The following is a 15997-nucleotide window of genomic DNA, read 5'->3' as shown; positions in this document are numbered from 1 at the left end:
GACCTACTAAAATTTTGTTTGAAACCTGACCTTAAACTTCTGATTAAAATCTCAGGATTGACTGTTGATGTTTGTGTGTGTGACATGTGTACAGTACATACATTATTGTCTATCAACAAATATTAAGAGGAGTCAACTACAAAACACAGGGTTCACTTTTTATTTTTCCTTTCCCCTTCTTTCCCCCAACAATTAGCAGTTGATTAAAATTTGTTGTGATTATTTGAGCTATATCCTAATGCATGATAACTCAATAAAGCATGTTGTTATACACAACTTTTTTCTTCTTCTTTGAAATCAAACTAATTTTAAAATCAGACTAGTGCCTGTGCTTCCTTTTTACCTGAATTTATCCACTGCCATGAGTTCTAGTGGTGATCTGGTATTTAAACTACAGATTGGTTGACCTAACATGTATGTTAATCAATCTGCAGAGTGATTGGAAAGGATATCATTTTCTGTTAGTTTGATTGTTTTGTCTTGTTTTCTTTTTGTTGGCTGATCTTTTTAAAATTGTATTAATTAATTAATTTATTTATTCATTTTTTAAAACTTTGATTTCCCCCAAAATGTACTGCCTTACTCATTGTAGTATTGGTGTTTAACACTCTGAAAAATATATATTACTTTAAAAAAGCAGTTAAAAAAAACAATTCTGAATATTATCCATACATTTTTTTTTCTCAGAATATAAAGAAGTCGAAATGAGGAAAATTAATATTTCTAAAAAGTATGAGATCATTGCATTGGCAAGATCTGACTCTCTGATTTTCTTTTTTTTTCTATAAGTTTGAGTATGATTTCCTTCTTTCTCTTACATATCTGATTTTTTAAAATAAGAACATATGGCATCTTTTCTGAATCGTCGAGCTTTTATTTTGAAAGGACATGTCCACACTTCCTACCTTTCCGTTGGCTCCAGAGCTTGACGCAGACCAGAGCAGGCTTCTCGAGAGCGGATACACAAAGGGAGCGGAGGGACCTGCAGCTATGGGGATCAAACTTTACTACACCACCGTCACCGCCTCTCGGACGGTGAGTCTGGCGTCAGTAAATGAACGGTTCTGTCGGGGTTTTAGGTGTTTTTGGTGCCTGTCGGCGCAGCTCAGCAGACTCTGTCTAACAGACACACCCAGCAGACCCCCAGTCATAGCTTCCTCCTGTCTAACGGTGCAGAGGGCCTGTGCTGCTCAGCGCCTGCTTCAGTCATTACTGTATTAGTGTAACGTCAGCGTTATCAGTCTGTTCTTTAAAACAGGTTATAAACAGTCATTTGACAGTAAGTGCATTACCAGATGAGGGACGCGCAGAGACGAGCTGTTCCACACTAACGGTACTTTGAAACCAGGATGGTGTGACCGTGTTCGTTTCAGCTTCTCTGATCCGCTGTTTTCACAGAAATTTCCTCTTAAATGTACACCCACTAACTCATCCTAAAGAGATAATGTTATACTGTAATTTTGAGGTATAACTTTGCCAGAAAAGGCAAGAATAGCAGGCAGCTGCTTCCGCTTCCTGTGTGGCAGAACAGTGCGTCCAGCGTCCTGAAAAACCATATGAGAAAGCCTTGAACATGGCACTTATTGGGCATAGTTCAAATATCACATGTTAACTACAGCATACATCGTGTGCACTCAGCAACATGTGCATGAAAGAAACTCCATCCTTCCTATGGGGCCTGCTTATAATGGGCTTTAAATATTTTATGAAGGTGTTACAATTCAGCCTCGACAAAGATAGGATGCAGTGTTAAATATAGAAAAGATAAAATATGATGGGCTGCAAATCATTGAAACCCTGGGTTTCATTGAAGTACAACACAATTTGCTGAAACAGAAACGTTTTGTTGTATTATCATGCACATTTTTCCTGATTTAATATTTAATATTTGATGCCAGCAACATATGACCAAAAGTTGGGACAGGAGCATGTCTGCCAGTGTATCATAGTGTATCTTACCCCTTTCTTTAACAACACTCGGCTTATCTTTTACGGGGCCATGCTGCTGTAATATGTGCAGAATGTGGTGCTGAAAAATGTAAGTAGTCTGCATACCACAGATAATTCATTTCTCTGAATGAGAAGAAAATCTGATTTAAATTTTGTTAACAGCAACTCCTGTTTGGAAATGTTTAATGCAACATTAAGTTTCACCAAAGGACCAGGGCTCAACATCTTTCCAGGTACTGAGGGCTCCATGTCTTGGACTCTCAGTAGTGAGGATGGATGGTATGACAGCAGTCATTTACGTTAACAGTAGGCCTGATTTTCTTGATGAAAAACTTTCAATTTTTCTACCTCTCTTTTTCCTTATTTTGTTTGTTAATTTTCTTCTTCAGTTGCAGTTAGGCTCCTCTGGTGCTCAAGTTGCTGGCAATTTTTAATCAAGCACAATTAGACCAGTGACTGATCACCATCCAGAGGCAAAGACCCTCCCAAGCTCTGTCTCTTGTTGGTTTTGACCACAAAATATATCCATGAGTATGTTTACATGCAGCTCAAGAAATCGGACTATGAGCTTAGTCAGCATGAGATCAGACTGAGCGTAGCTACATCAACACATGTTGCTAATTCAGTTGCTATTGATATCATGCCCTTATCAATTCTGCCTATCAATTAGATCCTTTATCGATTCCTTTATCATTCGTTGTAAAACTGAAGGTATGCCGATGTATGCTAACTTCCAGCATATAATTACAATTGACTGTATACACAAGTAGAGCCCGACTGATATGGGATTTTTGGGTCCGATGCCGATACGGATACTAGGGGCAAAAAAAAGCCGATATCCTGTATATCGGCCAAGATCCGATATATCGGCCAATATCCGATATATCAACCGATATTCGATATATTGGCTGATATATATAATAAATTCATTGATATACACAGGACATTTACTGTGTATGAACACAAATTATTATAATACCCATATGATTCAAGACAGAGACAGAACACTATTAAATTAAAACAAGCAACTTTAATTATAAAACTGTCAACATAAGAACGGTAGTGTTAACCAATGATAAATAAGAACAAGCTGTAAACACAATAATAGATAAAGAAGTCAAACTTTAAGCACAGTAAGTAGGAAAAAAAAGTCAAACTGTAAACTCACACAATGTTAAAATGCTGTATTATAGTCTTACATTAGATAATGGTGGACGTGTGAATTAACAGCAGTATTTATCACTGTTTATCTCACAAAAAAAGCAACTTTTGGGACGTTAGAACGTCATTCTCCGCGGAGCAAAAATTTTTATAACCAGCTACAAATTTGGCAGATGTTGATTAATTGGGGACAGGCATAATTGGCCTGATTAATCGGTCGGGCTCTATACACAAGCATCAAGCTAGCGCTATTTTCTCAGTATTTTTTGGGATAACCAAGAGATGTACAACATGTTGAATGTATTCAATAGAAATCTCTCATAGAGAGTCATGTACATTTGTTTGAGGTTTCATTTCCTAAGTCAAGCAGAAAATCCTGGATCTGAGTTTTCATGGAAAAATGTTATCATCTGTTAAGCCAAGATAGCTGCAGCAGACATAACGTCAGGCTGCTTCAGCATAATTGTCAACAGTCAATGAGGGAATCCTTATGCATAAAGGCTAATAATGTTGATGAATTGAACCATTTCTTAGTGATTCTTAACATGAACTGGTTTTCAGTGCCCGTCCATGGCTCAGCGTGAGCATATTTCACCCAGAAGAGGAAGTAGATGACCATGATAAATAGGGTCGCTGTGCTCCAACAAACAAACAACCACCATAATGTAGTTATCACACATAGCATGTGAAGAACATAGAGCGCTTCAGCTGCATCCATCTTGGCCATTGCCGTAAGGATGCTGCATCCTCTTTGGGTGAACCAAGACTAGTTGGATATGCACACAGCTTTGCTTATCAAAAAGGACACAGCGCCTCCTATCGAAGCAGAGTGAGACGTTCCTGGCTGGAAGTTTGATTTTCTTTTCTGTATGTTTGACAAGACTGAATACCCTGCTCTGACTTAATAGTCGGGCTATGACCTTAGTCGGACCGCTATGTGCATGTGAATGACTGACTGTGAGTTTGGTTTCAGGGGAACACAGACAGATGAAGCAAAAGAAAGCAGTTTTTTCTTCATCTTCATCAAATGTTAGTCTCACTATTAAAAATTTTGGTGGCGCTCTGGAGCCCTGCTTGGGGGCCATATTGGAAACCCAACATGTCCTTGTCAGTTAGGATGAGATAAAGAGGCATGGCTTAAGCATCTTTGCAAGATGACCACCTGTCAGTCAATCCAGCCATGCCCTTATATGGGCAAAACTTGTGAATTTTATAACTTCAAAAACAACAGGTTATATATAAAAACAAATTTGCTTTTCATCTTGTGTTGTAAAAGTTTGTATTGTAGGGAAATAGGCTCTTCAAAGTCAGACTATAACTGTTTTTAACCAAGACTACTCCTTCTGTAAAAAAGTGTCATTTGAATGTGTTTGTATGGGGTTTCTGCAGTTCCTCTTTTACAGGCTAAGGCCAGGATTAGTCACCAGCTTTCTGTGTCATTTTCATACATGATTTCCTCTTTCATAGTGCTATTTTGTCCTCATTTTGTGGAAGCGTTAACAGACTGGTGGTTTTTGAGTGATTTTGAGCCCATGCGGTGATTCCCACTACAGAGTCATGTCGGTTATTAATGCAAAGCAGCCTGAACACCTGAAGGTCACGGCCACCAAGTTTTGTTGTTGGGCCTTGTTCTTTTTGCACAAGAATCTCTCAAGATGTTTTAGATTTTATTGAAAAAAATCACTTTACATGATGATTTCACCGACTGGAAGGAAAAGGAGGGAAAACCCTGATGTTTATATTTTTGTTTTACGGCTCCGTTTTCTTTTTTAATGGTAATATATTTGACACATTTTAAAAGGAAATAAGAGCAGACATCAATCAGCTGAAGTTTTAAAACAGTTTTTGCAGCACATAATGCAAAACTTTTTTGGCCTAAGCTCTGGATGAAACATCTGGTTCATGTTATGAGTGAAGACTTGATGTAGTGGAAAAGTTCTCTGCCCTGTATGAGCCTCTGGTGGATGGATAATAATCCACTGACACCCTGTCTCTGAGCTGCTACTACTGCAGGGTTATTATTCTCTCTATGTTGCCTGATCATTCATGAATTTCAAGTGATGTTTAAGTATCTTTTTTAATACCACCTATTAAAATGTCTTTGAGATCTTCTTTCTCTTCTGTCTTCTTGCTTTAAAGTAAACTTCAACTTTGCATTAAGCGTCTTCGGCACTATCATCTCCTGTCCCCTTGCTCATAACGTGACTGAGAGACGGCCACACTGGTGTTACGGTGGCAGTTTGTTGCTAACTGAATGTGAGCTGGTGCACTTCCAGTTTGTGGTGTGCTGAGGTGTGGTCACATGTCTGCAGCCACCCCCTCCGAGCTTCCTCTGTCCCTCAGAAAGATAGTAGAGGGTTAAACAGAGCTCTATTAATCATCACCCAAGAGTTAGATAACACTCCTGCTTTTTGAAGGCAAATCCCAATGCCTTACAGAACTGAAACCACAGACATCAGCTTCTTCTCAAGCCCTGAAAAAAACCTCTGATAGATTTTTGCTGAAGTAGTACATTTGATGATATTGTGTTTTAATTACAAAACAACTAAAATGCTGGTTGTAATAATGAAACAACAACAATAATCACACACATGGTTGACATGTGGTACTGTGCTTTTGGGTCTTTATTCTGTCTCTCTGGTGCCCCTGTAAAAGCTGTACAAGATTTACAGCTTTAAAAAGTCTTTATTTTTCTCTCATTGTTTTTTTTAGGTAACAGTTATTTCAGCATCTGTTGGAAACTCTTTGTTGTAGGTGCTGTCTTTAATAGACTCCTCCCTGCTTCACAAACCCCCTTCCCTCTTATTGGTCAACCCTCTAGAGGCCTGTCAGAGATCTTGCTATGGTCAAGCCTTGGTGTTTGGGGTCCAACCATCCGGCATGTCATGAACCAGTTAGGAGATCCCGTGATGGTGTGATGACATCATTTCAGCATGTCTTATAAAGATCCTGTGCTATTTCTAGAACTAGGGTTGGGTACCAAATTAGGTACTTTAATAGGTACTGACGTATAAACATATCACGTAAAATCAAGTGGTATAATATTTGAAGACCTAAACCAATCCTTGTGACTGTGAGGGAGAGGAAGAGTAGGCAATTTTCCATGCTGGACATGAACACAGCATTGCAAAGTGAAATATTGTGAAATAAATATGTTAAATTGAAAGATTTTGAGATTTTATTGTTAAACAAATTCATATTTATTACCACAAAAACACAAAATTAACAGAAATTAGTACCAATGAGTACCAATACCGATTGCCAGGTAAAAGGTATCTGAACTGTATCATTTTTAACATGAAAGGTACCCATCTCCATCTAGAACTGGAAATGGGTACCTTTCACATCTGAAATGATACGGTACCGATGCCTGGTACCTGGCATTTGGTACCGGTACTCAATGGTACCAATTTTCAGTACTTTTTTGTGTTTATGTGGTAAAATATATCAATTAACAAAATATATATTTTTTTCAACTTAACATATGTTTTCATCAGTATGTAATCTTACAAGGTTGTGTTCATGTCCAGCATGGAAAATTACCTACTCTTCCAGTCCCTCAGTCACAAAGATGCATTTAGGTACCTAAACATGGTACCTTTTGATTTTACATGAATCAGTACCCGGTACTTTTGACAGAATTCAGTCGGTACCTATAAAAGTACCTAATTCAGTACCCATCCCTGTCTAGAACAGACTGTTACAATCAGTTTACTGACAGATTCAGGGATTTCTACAACATCAATATGAAGAGGTTTGAAAAGTCTGCTTGTATTTAATCTGACCACCCAGCATTGTTATTTATATACATGTCTAAAATATGTGAAAGCAGAATCCCTTCTCTTGAGCTGAGTTTTAAATATCCCTGACAGAGGCTGCTGTTTGTGTCTTTCAGGTGAAGTCTCAACAGGCTGAGGTGATTCGAATCCTCGACAGCAAAAGCATCAAGTATGAGCTCATCGACATCTCTGTGGGCGGCGAGCTTCGTGATGAAATGAGAAGTAAAGCAGGAGACCCCTCTGCAGTCCCACCTCAGCTGTTCAATGAAGACCAGTACTGTGGGGTGAGAGGAGCGCACATTTGGCACTGAATTGTTTGGGAAAGTCCCCTGCAGTGTGGTCTTTCATGTTTGAAGAAATGCATAGGATGTGGCTCATGGGCCTCATTTGTCATTGTTACAGCAAGAAGAAATATGACTCCCAGAGTGTATATGTGATCTAATAGGACATAAAAAACAGAAGCAGGGCTTTTCTGTGGGTGCTTTTATAGCAGTGTAAGTTAGTAACACCCAGACTGACGCCTCTGTCATTTCATCTTTGCATCGTGATCCCGTGTTCTTCTGCTACAGTAGATGTGGTTAAAGGCACACATCCTCCCACCAGGGAGGCAGACAGCTTGGCTTTCCTTCATCAACGCCTCCTTTTACCTGTGTAAGCTTAATGTTCTTAGTCCTGATATAATGACAGAGCCCGAGGCACAAAAGAGGACGTTGATGGAGGATTTGAAGCAGAAAAAAGAGAGAAACCTTAAAAATATGACTTCATCTGATTTCAGTCTGTTGGTGGGTGCATGATTTCTGGTTTAAAACTGGAGCTTGAGCTTTATCGGCTTGTTGCACCTTAGATAGAAAAATACCCGTTTTAATTACAAACAAGGAATGCATTTGATTTTATCAGAGAAATGAAGCATGAAATTGTACTTAAGCTTACAAAGTTTTATCAGCAATGTGTGTCTATGTCACTGTCAGTGAGCTTGTGTCAAGCATTTCAGAAAAAATATGCTCGACATGGTTGTGGCCCAAAACAGAGCTGTAAGAGAGTCCATATCAAACAGACTGTACATCCAGAAAGTTTTCACAGTGCTTCACTTTTTCCTCATTTTGTCATGTTACAGCCTCATTATGAAATGGAAAATTCATCTTTTCTCTTCAATTCTACACAGAAAACCCTATAATCACCATGTGAAAAAATATTTATTGAAATCTTTCCAAATTTACTAAAAATTAAAAAAATGATGAAAGATCAGATTCAAGTTGGGCCCTCACGGACCTTCACAGGGTCATCATGAAGCCCCTTCTTTGATATCTTGTCCGTGGTCTTAGGGTCTTTGTCCTGCTGAAAGATGAACCGTGGCCCCAGTCTGAGGTCCAAAGGTCTCTGGAGCAGGTTTTCATCCAGGATGTTTCTGTACATTGCTGCATTCATCTTTCCCTCAATCCTGACTGGTCTCCCAGTTCCTGCTGCTGAAAAACATCCCCACAGCATGATGCTGACACCACCATGCTTCACTGTAGGGATGAGCGGTACCTGGTTTCCTCCAAACATAACGCCAGAGAGTTCAATCTTTGTCTCATCAGAGCAGAGGATTTTTTTTCTCCTGGTCTGAGAGTCCTTCAGGGGACTTAAGGCAGACTCCAGGTGAGCTGCCATGAGCCTTTTACTAAGGAGAGGCTGCAGTTTGGCCTCTCTACCATACAGGCCTGATTGGTGGATTGCTGCAGAGATGGTTGTTCTTCTGGAAGCTTCTCCTCTCTCCACAGAGGACCTCTGAAGCTTTGACAGAGAGACCATCGGGTTCTTGGTCTCCTCCCTGACTAAGACCCTTCACCCCAGAGCAGGCAGCCAGCTCTACATCAGTCCTGGTGGTTTCTGGACTTCTTCCATTCACAGATGATGGAGTCCACTGGGCTCATTGGGACCTTCAAAGCAGCAGAAATGTTTCTGGATCCTTCCCCAGATTTGTTCCTGGAGACCATCCTGTCTCTGAGGTCTACAGACGGTTCCTCTGACTTCATGCTTGGTTTGTGCTCTGACATGCTCTGTCACCTGTGGGACCTGATATAGCCAGGTGTGTGTCCAATCAACTGAATTTACCACAGGAGGACTCCAGTGAAGCTGCAGGAACATCTCAAGGAGGATCAGAGAAAACAGGATGAACCTGAGCTTTGTTTATAAGAATTTTGAGGGAAAATGAATTTATTTTCTTTTGAATTGAAGCTGTAACATGACAAAATATGGAAGAAATGAAGTGCTGTGAGAACTTTCTGGATCCACTGCTAAGACATTAGGTGGCCTGAAATCTGACTTCAAGTTTATATTAGTCACAAACTCACAGGAAGCTCTTTTTCTAATATCTGTCTCTTTCTCTCCACAGAACTATGAAATGTTTTCTGAGGCAGTGGAAGCAGATACAGTGGACCAGTTCCTGAAGATGGCATGAGGGGGCAGAATATGATTCTCCATCTTACCCACATTCCTCCAACCACCACCTCACCCACCTGGTTCCCGACCCTGAACCCGGTCTCTCTTTCTCTCTCCACCTCTGGCAGCGTCCCTATACTTTCAATGCCATAATGAAGAATGCCAAATGTCTCCAATCAAACCAATCAGAAGACACAATGTCCCCTTACTGCACCCTCAGACCCTAAATCAGCCTCTTGTCTGTTGTATGTGTTTTTGTATCCCTATCCTTTCTTCTATCTCTGTCTGACAGACCAGTCCTCTTGAAGTCATCAGGGTGTTTAAGTTGTGTGGTAATTTGGTCGACTAATCTTTGCTGCAGCCACATGATAGCTTGAGTTCAAACTAATCCACTGGGACCCTTTTCCCCTGAATCTTCCTGATCCTCTGCAGACTAACTGAAACATCATCATCATCAGCATCATCATCACTCAGTCTTAACTTCTTTGCTTTAATTTTTGCAGCCTTCAGGTTCCAATCTTTAAATATGACTGCACTTTTTTTTACATCACGTGGATGCAAATGTACACTGAAGTAGCAAGGACCGTTGCGTTCTTTAAACTCAATCAATCAAGAGTGAAAGCAGTCAAAAGCACTCTTTTATTTCCCTGAAATGCTGTAATTTTGCTCCACTGATCACCTCAAAAAAACACTGATTGGATTTTTAATGAGAGGTCCTCTGTCAGGATCTTTTCTAGCCCCTGGAACTCAACATATGTCAGGTATTGAAAATGCAAATTGCCGTAATGAACAAACAAATTTCTGTTCACAGTGTTTCTTAACAGAACAGTGTTTAGTAAGGATGCTTAGCATACCTCCAGGTTTGCTAAGCTACAGTCTTTTCTCTCTGTCTTAATTATTCTTCCCCTTTACTGGGAGAAGGAGGTAAATCGTGTGTTTACGTAACACAAACTAAACAGGGACCCACTTGAGTAGACAGTGCTCCACTCAAGTAGCACTAATAGTGTTTAAAAACGTCACAGGGTACCGTTGTAGAAATTTCCAACTAATAGATGAACAGTCGATACCATCAGTGGAATCTGTAGCAAATAAAAAGGCACAACACTTTCAAGGTCTTCGTCATCCTAACAGTACTTTGGCTGTTCTGCTTTGTTGACTCTATATATACTTTATTTCTAACCCCCCTGTTGATGTTTAATACCAAAACCTGTTGCTAGAATGTCATCAGTGGATCGCATATATGAATATGATCTGGATTGTGTTAAAAAACCAGTGGGAGAACAAATCTGTTGCATAATCTTAGCATCCAGTGAAGCAGGAAGAACACATTTCTTAACACTTGTTGCCAATGTATGTATATATAGCTGTCTTTTTTGCTGGTGGATATTTGCTCGAGTAATAGCACTTTCCTGCTGTTCTTTTTACATTCCTAATATTCTGCGTAACTTGAAAGCTTTGTACTTGGCACCAATGACCAGACAAAAAACAGACACCAAACGTTTAGTCGTGAGAATTTCATATGGTTTGCAAACATTTCAATGTGAAACTTTTAGCTTTCAACCATGTAGCTTTCCTTCCTCTGTTTATTTTTGTTGCAGTTTTAATAATTGTCTGGAGTGTGAAGATGCAGTAATGTGACTCAGATATTAAGGTGTGTTTAGATTGAGTGGACTCAGTCTGACTACCCTTAGAAGCTCCTGACCACATGTGAGAAACGAAGGATTCACTTAATCGTGCTTTAACATTTTTGAAGTCATTTAGCTGATAGGTTTCAGTTGAACATACTGTTTACGTTCTTGGCTGCATATCTTTTTTTTTTTTATAATGAAGAACAAGATGATATAGATATAATATCCCACTCTGACTCGTAAAATTGATCACCTCTACTCTGCTTTCAAAGTTGTGTTGTTACAGTTTGGGATGACAGCCTTCACACACACACACACACACACACACACACACACACACACACACACACACACACACACACACACACACACACACACACACACACACACACACACACAACGTTTGTGCACTGTTTTGTAAGTCGATGGTTGTAGCTGTTTGCCTGTTATATTGATGTATATTCACTATCAACCATGTTTTAGACATTCCATGTCTCTCTGAGCGCCTGCTTTGCTTTTGGACCAATTCCCCTTGGCCAAAAAGAAGAAAATAGGGAATAAAATGCTGTTGTCTTCCAAGAAGATTGTGAAAAGTGATTTATGGGTGAAAATGAATAAAATGGAGTTGAATCAACCGGCATTGGAATTTTCTTTAGTAGGAAAAATTAAACATGAGAACTTTGGTCTCCTAGAGCTCAGATCTAGAGTTAAATATTACTGCTCATTCACCTCACTCCACAGAGGAATCTTACAGGAAGGTGTTGGCCAATTACTCACCCACAACAGGTCCATTTTTCATTCGCAAGTTGGTGAAATATTACGCCTGATGACATCTTAAACACCACAGTGTTTTTGTATTTATAGAAACATTGATTCTCTTCTTAGTTTTTACTGAAGAAAACACTAAAACAAGAAGACAGTGTTGTATTGTAATAAAATTCAACATTAAAACACGTGTCTCCCTTAGATGTAAAAAAAAAAAAGGAAGTGTCAGTTGAGGTTAAGAAGCCACCAGGCTCATACATATGATCCCCAACTTTCTTAAAAAACATAACGATCCAAACACACATGATCTAAGTTTATTAAACTCAACTTAAAATGCATTAACGGCAGAGAGAAAAATAAATTACTTTATCTTTAAAAAAAAAAGAAAGACCAAAAATGCAAATAGACAAAAAACCTTTAAAACTTTTTGAAGATGATAAGCTCATTTTGATATTTTATCATTCCATATTTGTTTATCCCAGTATCAGAGAGCAAACTGGTCATGTTTGATTTGAGAACAAGGAAGATATAAAGATGATCAACATGCCTGGTAGAATATGAACAAATACAGGAATTCTAAAAAATCCAAATGATGAAGGTCCAAGAAAGGTAAAAAATCAAAACAAACAATTAATATATTTGTTCATAAACACACATAACTGATTAATATTCATGCTATTGACTGAAGAAAAGTCCGGTTTTTGAAAATGTCACCAAATGTGCCAATGTCACAAAGCAACGAAAAATATTTCTGAAGGTTGGATAGGAAAGTATTAGCCAAACAATATGATTAAAAGTCAAATAAAGATTAGAAATAAAATACAAAGATGATAAAAAATATATATATTCACAAAATGTATAAGTTTGATGATCCCCAGTGACTTCATTTTTTCTTATGAACTACAGTATTATTTAATTTTCCAGTTTAGACTTTCATTCTCTATAAAATGGTAAGATATATATTAAATTTGTAGTACTTCTTTCAGCCGCAGGTAGCGCCAAAGCAGTGAAGAAGAAGAAGAAGAAGAAGAAGAAGAAGAAGAAGAAGAAGAAGAAGAAGAAGAAGAAGAAGAAGAAGAAGAAGAAGAAGGACTTCTGACTTCAAAATAAAATGAAAAATCACGTGATGTGTCAAAGTTTAGTTATGCCATCAGTTTAAGAAGACTGGACACGACAGACCTATTAAACTTTATTCTATTTTATTTTTTAAGAAATTAATTTAGTGTCTTTCTTATAGTCACTCTAACTGTTTGCATGGATATTATGTGTCTAGTAATACACGAGTTAACCGATAACAGCACAACAAAAGTTTGTTTTAAAGAAATTTTTAAAAATAAAATCAGGTATAGAGCTAGAAGATGCAAACGATGTTGTTCAGTCGAATGGACATTTTTGTACTTTAAAAAACATCCGTAAAATCTAAGAAAAAGAAAACGAGTTTTTATTTTGAAAACGAGTACCGGAAGTTGTACCGTTGATTAACCATTGCAGAGCTCTGTTCAAAGAAGGAAGCTGAAATATTTCACAGGATTTTGCTCCCTTGACGTAAGTTCATGTTTTTAAACTACAGAAAAATACGTGACAAATAACTGGATATCCCAGACTACCACCCGTTTCAGAACAAGTTGTGTCAGCGCGGTTTCTGGTGAACTATAACATGCAGACAATTCATAGGTTAGCCTGCTAAGCTAGCAGAGACAAGTGTTTTGATATGACAGCTGTGTTTAACTCACACGTTTTGTCTTTATAGGCTGCATGTAAAACCTGGTAATGAAACAAGGGCTTGTTTTTTATTCACTCTTAGTGTCGTCGTGTTTAACCACTGGTACAACATTGTCAGGTGACTCTTTTAGCTCCTCTGTAGGTGTTGATGTTTCCAACAGCAGGTGTTGCACTGTCTGCTGGAGATGGTGATTGATGCTACACTCAGTTCAAAGTCTCTTTGAGTGTTGGTGATTTGGAGGACTGTTTTGGGACTCTCACGCTTGAAGCTGAACGGGAAAGTGCTGTAACTGTCAACTTTTGTCTTTTATGCAATTAACCAGTTAGATATTGACTCATCAAACCAGAGTTGAGTGAAGTTCTGGCATCAGGCAGTATTACTTGGTTTATTAGCTATAGGGATGGGTACTGAATTAGGTACTTTTATAGGTACCGACCAAATTCTTTCATAAGTACTGGGTACTGGTTCATGTAAAATCAAGAGGTACCATGTTTAGGTACCTAAATGCATACTTGTGACTGTGAGGGAGTGGAAGGGTAGCCAGTTTTCCAAGCTGGACATGAACACAGCATTGCAAGGTTATTTAATGAAGAATAAATATGTGTAGTCAAAAAAAGTATCCACATTATTACTAAACAAATCTGTATTTGTTACCACATAAACACAAAAAAGTACCGAAAATTGGTACCGCTAAGTACTGGTACAGATTGTCAGGTATTGGGCATCGGTACCATAGCGTTTCAAATGCGAAAGGTACCCATCCCTAATTAGCTAACTCTTGAAATGCAAACCAGACGCTTAACTGAACAATAATCTGAATGTCTAAATGTAATGTAGGTTACCTTTTGTTCTTAGGATTCATTTAAGATTATTTTAATGACTTATAAGACATTACATATACTTGTCTCAATGTACCAAGATACTTTAGCTTTTAACCCCCTTAAACTGTTGGAGCACCTTGACTTTCAAAGAGCCTGCCAGAGGAAATCAGACCTGCACAGTCAGTCCCTCTGAGGGCTGCACAATATACAGCATCGTCATCATGATATGCTTAAAAGCAATATTCAGGTCAAGGTTATGGGAAATGAAGAAAAAAAATCTGTTGCTGATCAAATACATTTGAGCTTTTCAATTAGGAAATGTAGCCTTGGCAATATTTAAATCAGGATTCTTTGTATAAAAAAAGAAAAAAACATTTTTTTTAGATTCAAATTCTTCATTTCTGTCTTTGTTTATAAACTGGATTAAAAAAAAGTTAACACTTTTCTCCAGCAGAGGCTGAATGTTGGTCTCTGACTCACATGATGTGCATTTTATGGGAAAATATGGCTCCTGGTGTCATCTGTTGGCATTATCATCATCATCATTTAACTTTTTCACAAAAGCAAACTAAAAATCGCAAAATGTATAAATATCAAAGAATTGCAATTTAAATAGAATTGTTACTGCAAAAATCATAATGGAATCTAATTGCGAGAGTAGCATATCGTCCCAGCCCCAATCTGTAACATTTTTGTTGTTAAAGGCAGCAGCTTCCAAATCTGTGTGTTGTCTTCAGTCAGAATGGGATCAGAGTTTGTTTTTGAGGTCTGACTTTCAATCTTCCGATTTCCCCATTTTATTCTTTATTTTATGTCTTCCTTCCCACGTTTTCTGATTGCACGAGATGACATAAAACTTGAAACAGTCCTTTTAATCAGTCTGTTTAAGTTCAGAGTAATCTGTTGCTTAAAGGTTGATTTGCTTCCTGCAGAAATCACCCTTTTTTCTCTTTGCAAGGTGGACCATTAGGCCTGTCACGATAACAAATTTTGCTAGACGATAATTTTCCAAAATATTATTGCTGATAAACAATATTGTCAATATTCTTTTGATTTTTTTTTTCCATTTTGTCATTGATGTAATTATGATAAATGGGATAATAAAGTGAGTACACCATATCAAAAGCAAGAAACTTTAATTTCTTAAGAGTATTTCACTGTAATTAAAAGGTCAGGATCTTTGAAATAAAATAAATTAAACAAAAAATATAATAAATTTAACAAACAAGAAAGAGAAAAAAATACAATGACAATGAAATGGACTCTCTTTTAGAAAAAAATACATGTTAATGAAAATAATTAATACTAATCAAAAACAATAAAGCATAGACCCTGTGTCTAAAGAAAAAACGAAACTCCAAAAAAAAAACAATAAAAACTATAGCCTAAATAAAAGGGAGTTTATACAGTTCCTGAATTGTGTGTAACATGTCCTTTTTCCCAGTCAATCTGTACTGTCTGTCAAACATTTTTAACATTTCTGGCTTTCAACCGTATTGAAGGGCTGCATTTCTTTGGCAATGTAGCTGTCTTTGAGCGCCCACTATTTGGCGCTTTATTTCTATTTACTTTGCAGATCAAAAGCCTCAGTAAGAGCGGATTGTCAAAGAACAAGGCTCCGCTGCACCTCCCCTTTTTCTTCTTCGTCGCCACTATTTTCAAACAAATGCGACATATCAGCTCGTTGGTGTTCATGAGCTCACACTTTGTTCATTCTGATAAAAAACAAAATATTCCCACACTGGGACT

The 15997-nt window shown here is 38.0% G+C and overlaps 2 protein-coding genes across 3 annotated transcripts in view; both read left to right on the top strand.

The window, feature by feature from the left end:
• Positions 1 to 910: 910 nt before the first annotated feature.
• sh3bgrl3 (SH3 domain binding glutamate-rich protein like 3) lies at positions 911 to 11296 on the top strand. The gene is made up of 3 exons (XM_074687691.1): positions 911 to 1035; positions 7007 to 7174; positions 9265 to 11296. The coding sequence occupies exons 1-3, from the start codon at positions 991 to 993 to the stop codon at positions 9328 to 9330; spliced, it is 279 nt and encodes a 92-aa protein (XP_074543792.1). The 5' UTR covers positions 911 to 990; the 3' UTR covers positions 9331 to 11296.
• Positions 11297 to 13164: 1868 nt separating this feature from the next.
• trappc9 (trafficking protein particle complex subunit 9) overlaps positions 13165 to 15997 on the top strand; it is a 354132-nt gene continuing 351299 nt past the window's right edge. For both annotated transcript variants that reach the window (XM_074687443.1, XM_074687442.1), the window contains exon 1: positions 13165 to 13249. The gene's annotated coding sequence lies outside the window, so the exon portion shown is untranslated. The remainder of the gene's footprint in view (positions 13250 to 15997) is intronic.

Source organism: Halichoeres trimaculatus, unplaced genomic scaffold (assembly GCF_033239565.1).
Source record: "Halichoeres trimaculatus isolate MK-OKI-2021-1 unplaced genomic scaffold, fHalTri1.1 fHalTri1_scaffold_14, whole genome shotgun sequence".
NCBI lineage: Eukaryota > Metazoa > Chordata > Actinopteri > Labriformes > Labridae > Halichoeres > Halichoeres trimaculatus.
The sequence above is the reverse complement of the archived record's forward strand: the minus strand, read 5'-3'. Positions and strand labels throughout refer to the sequence as shown.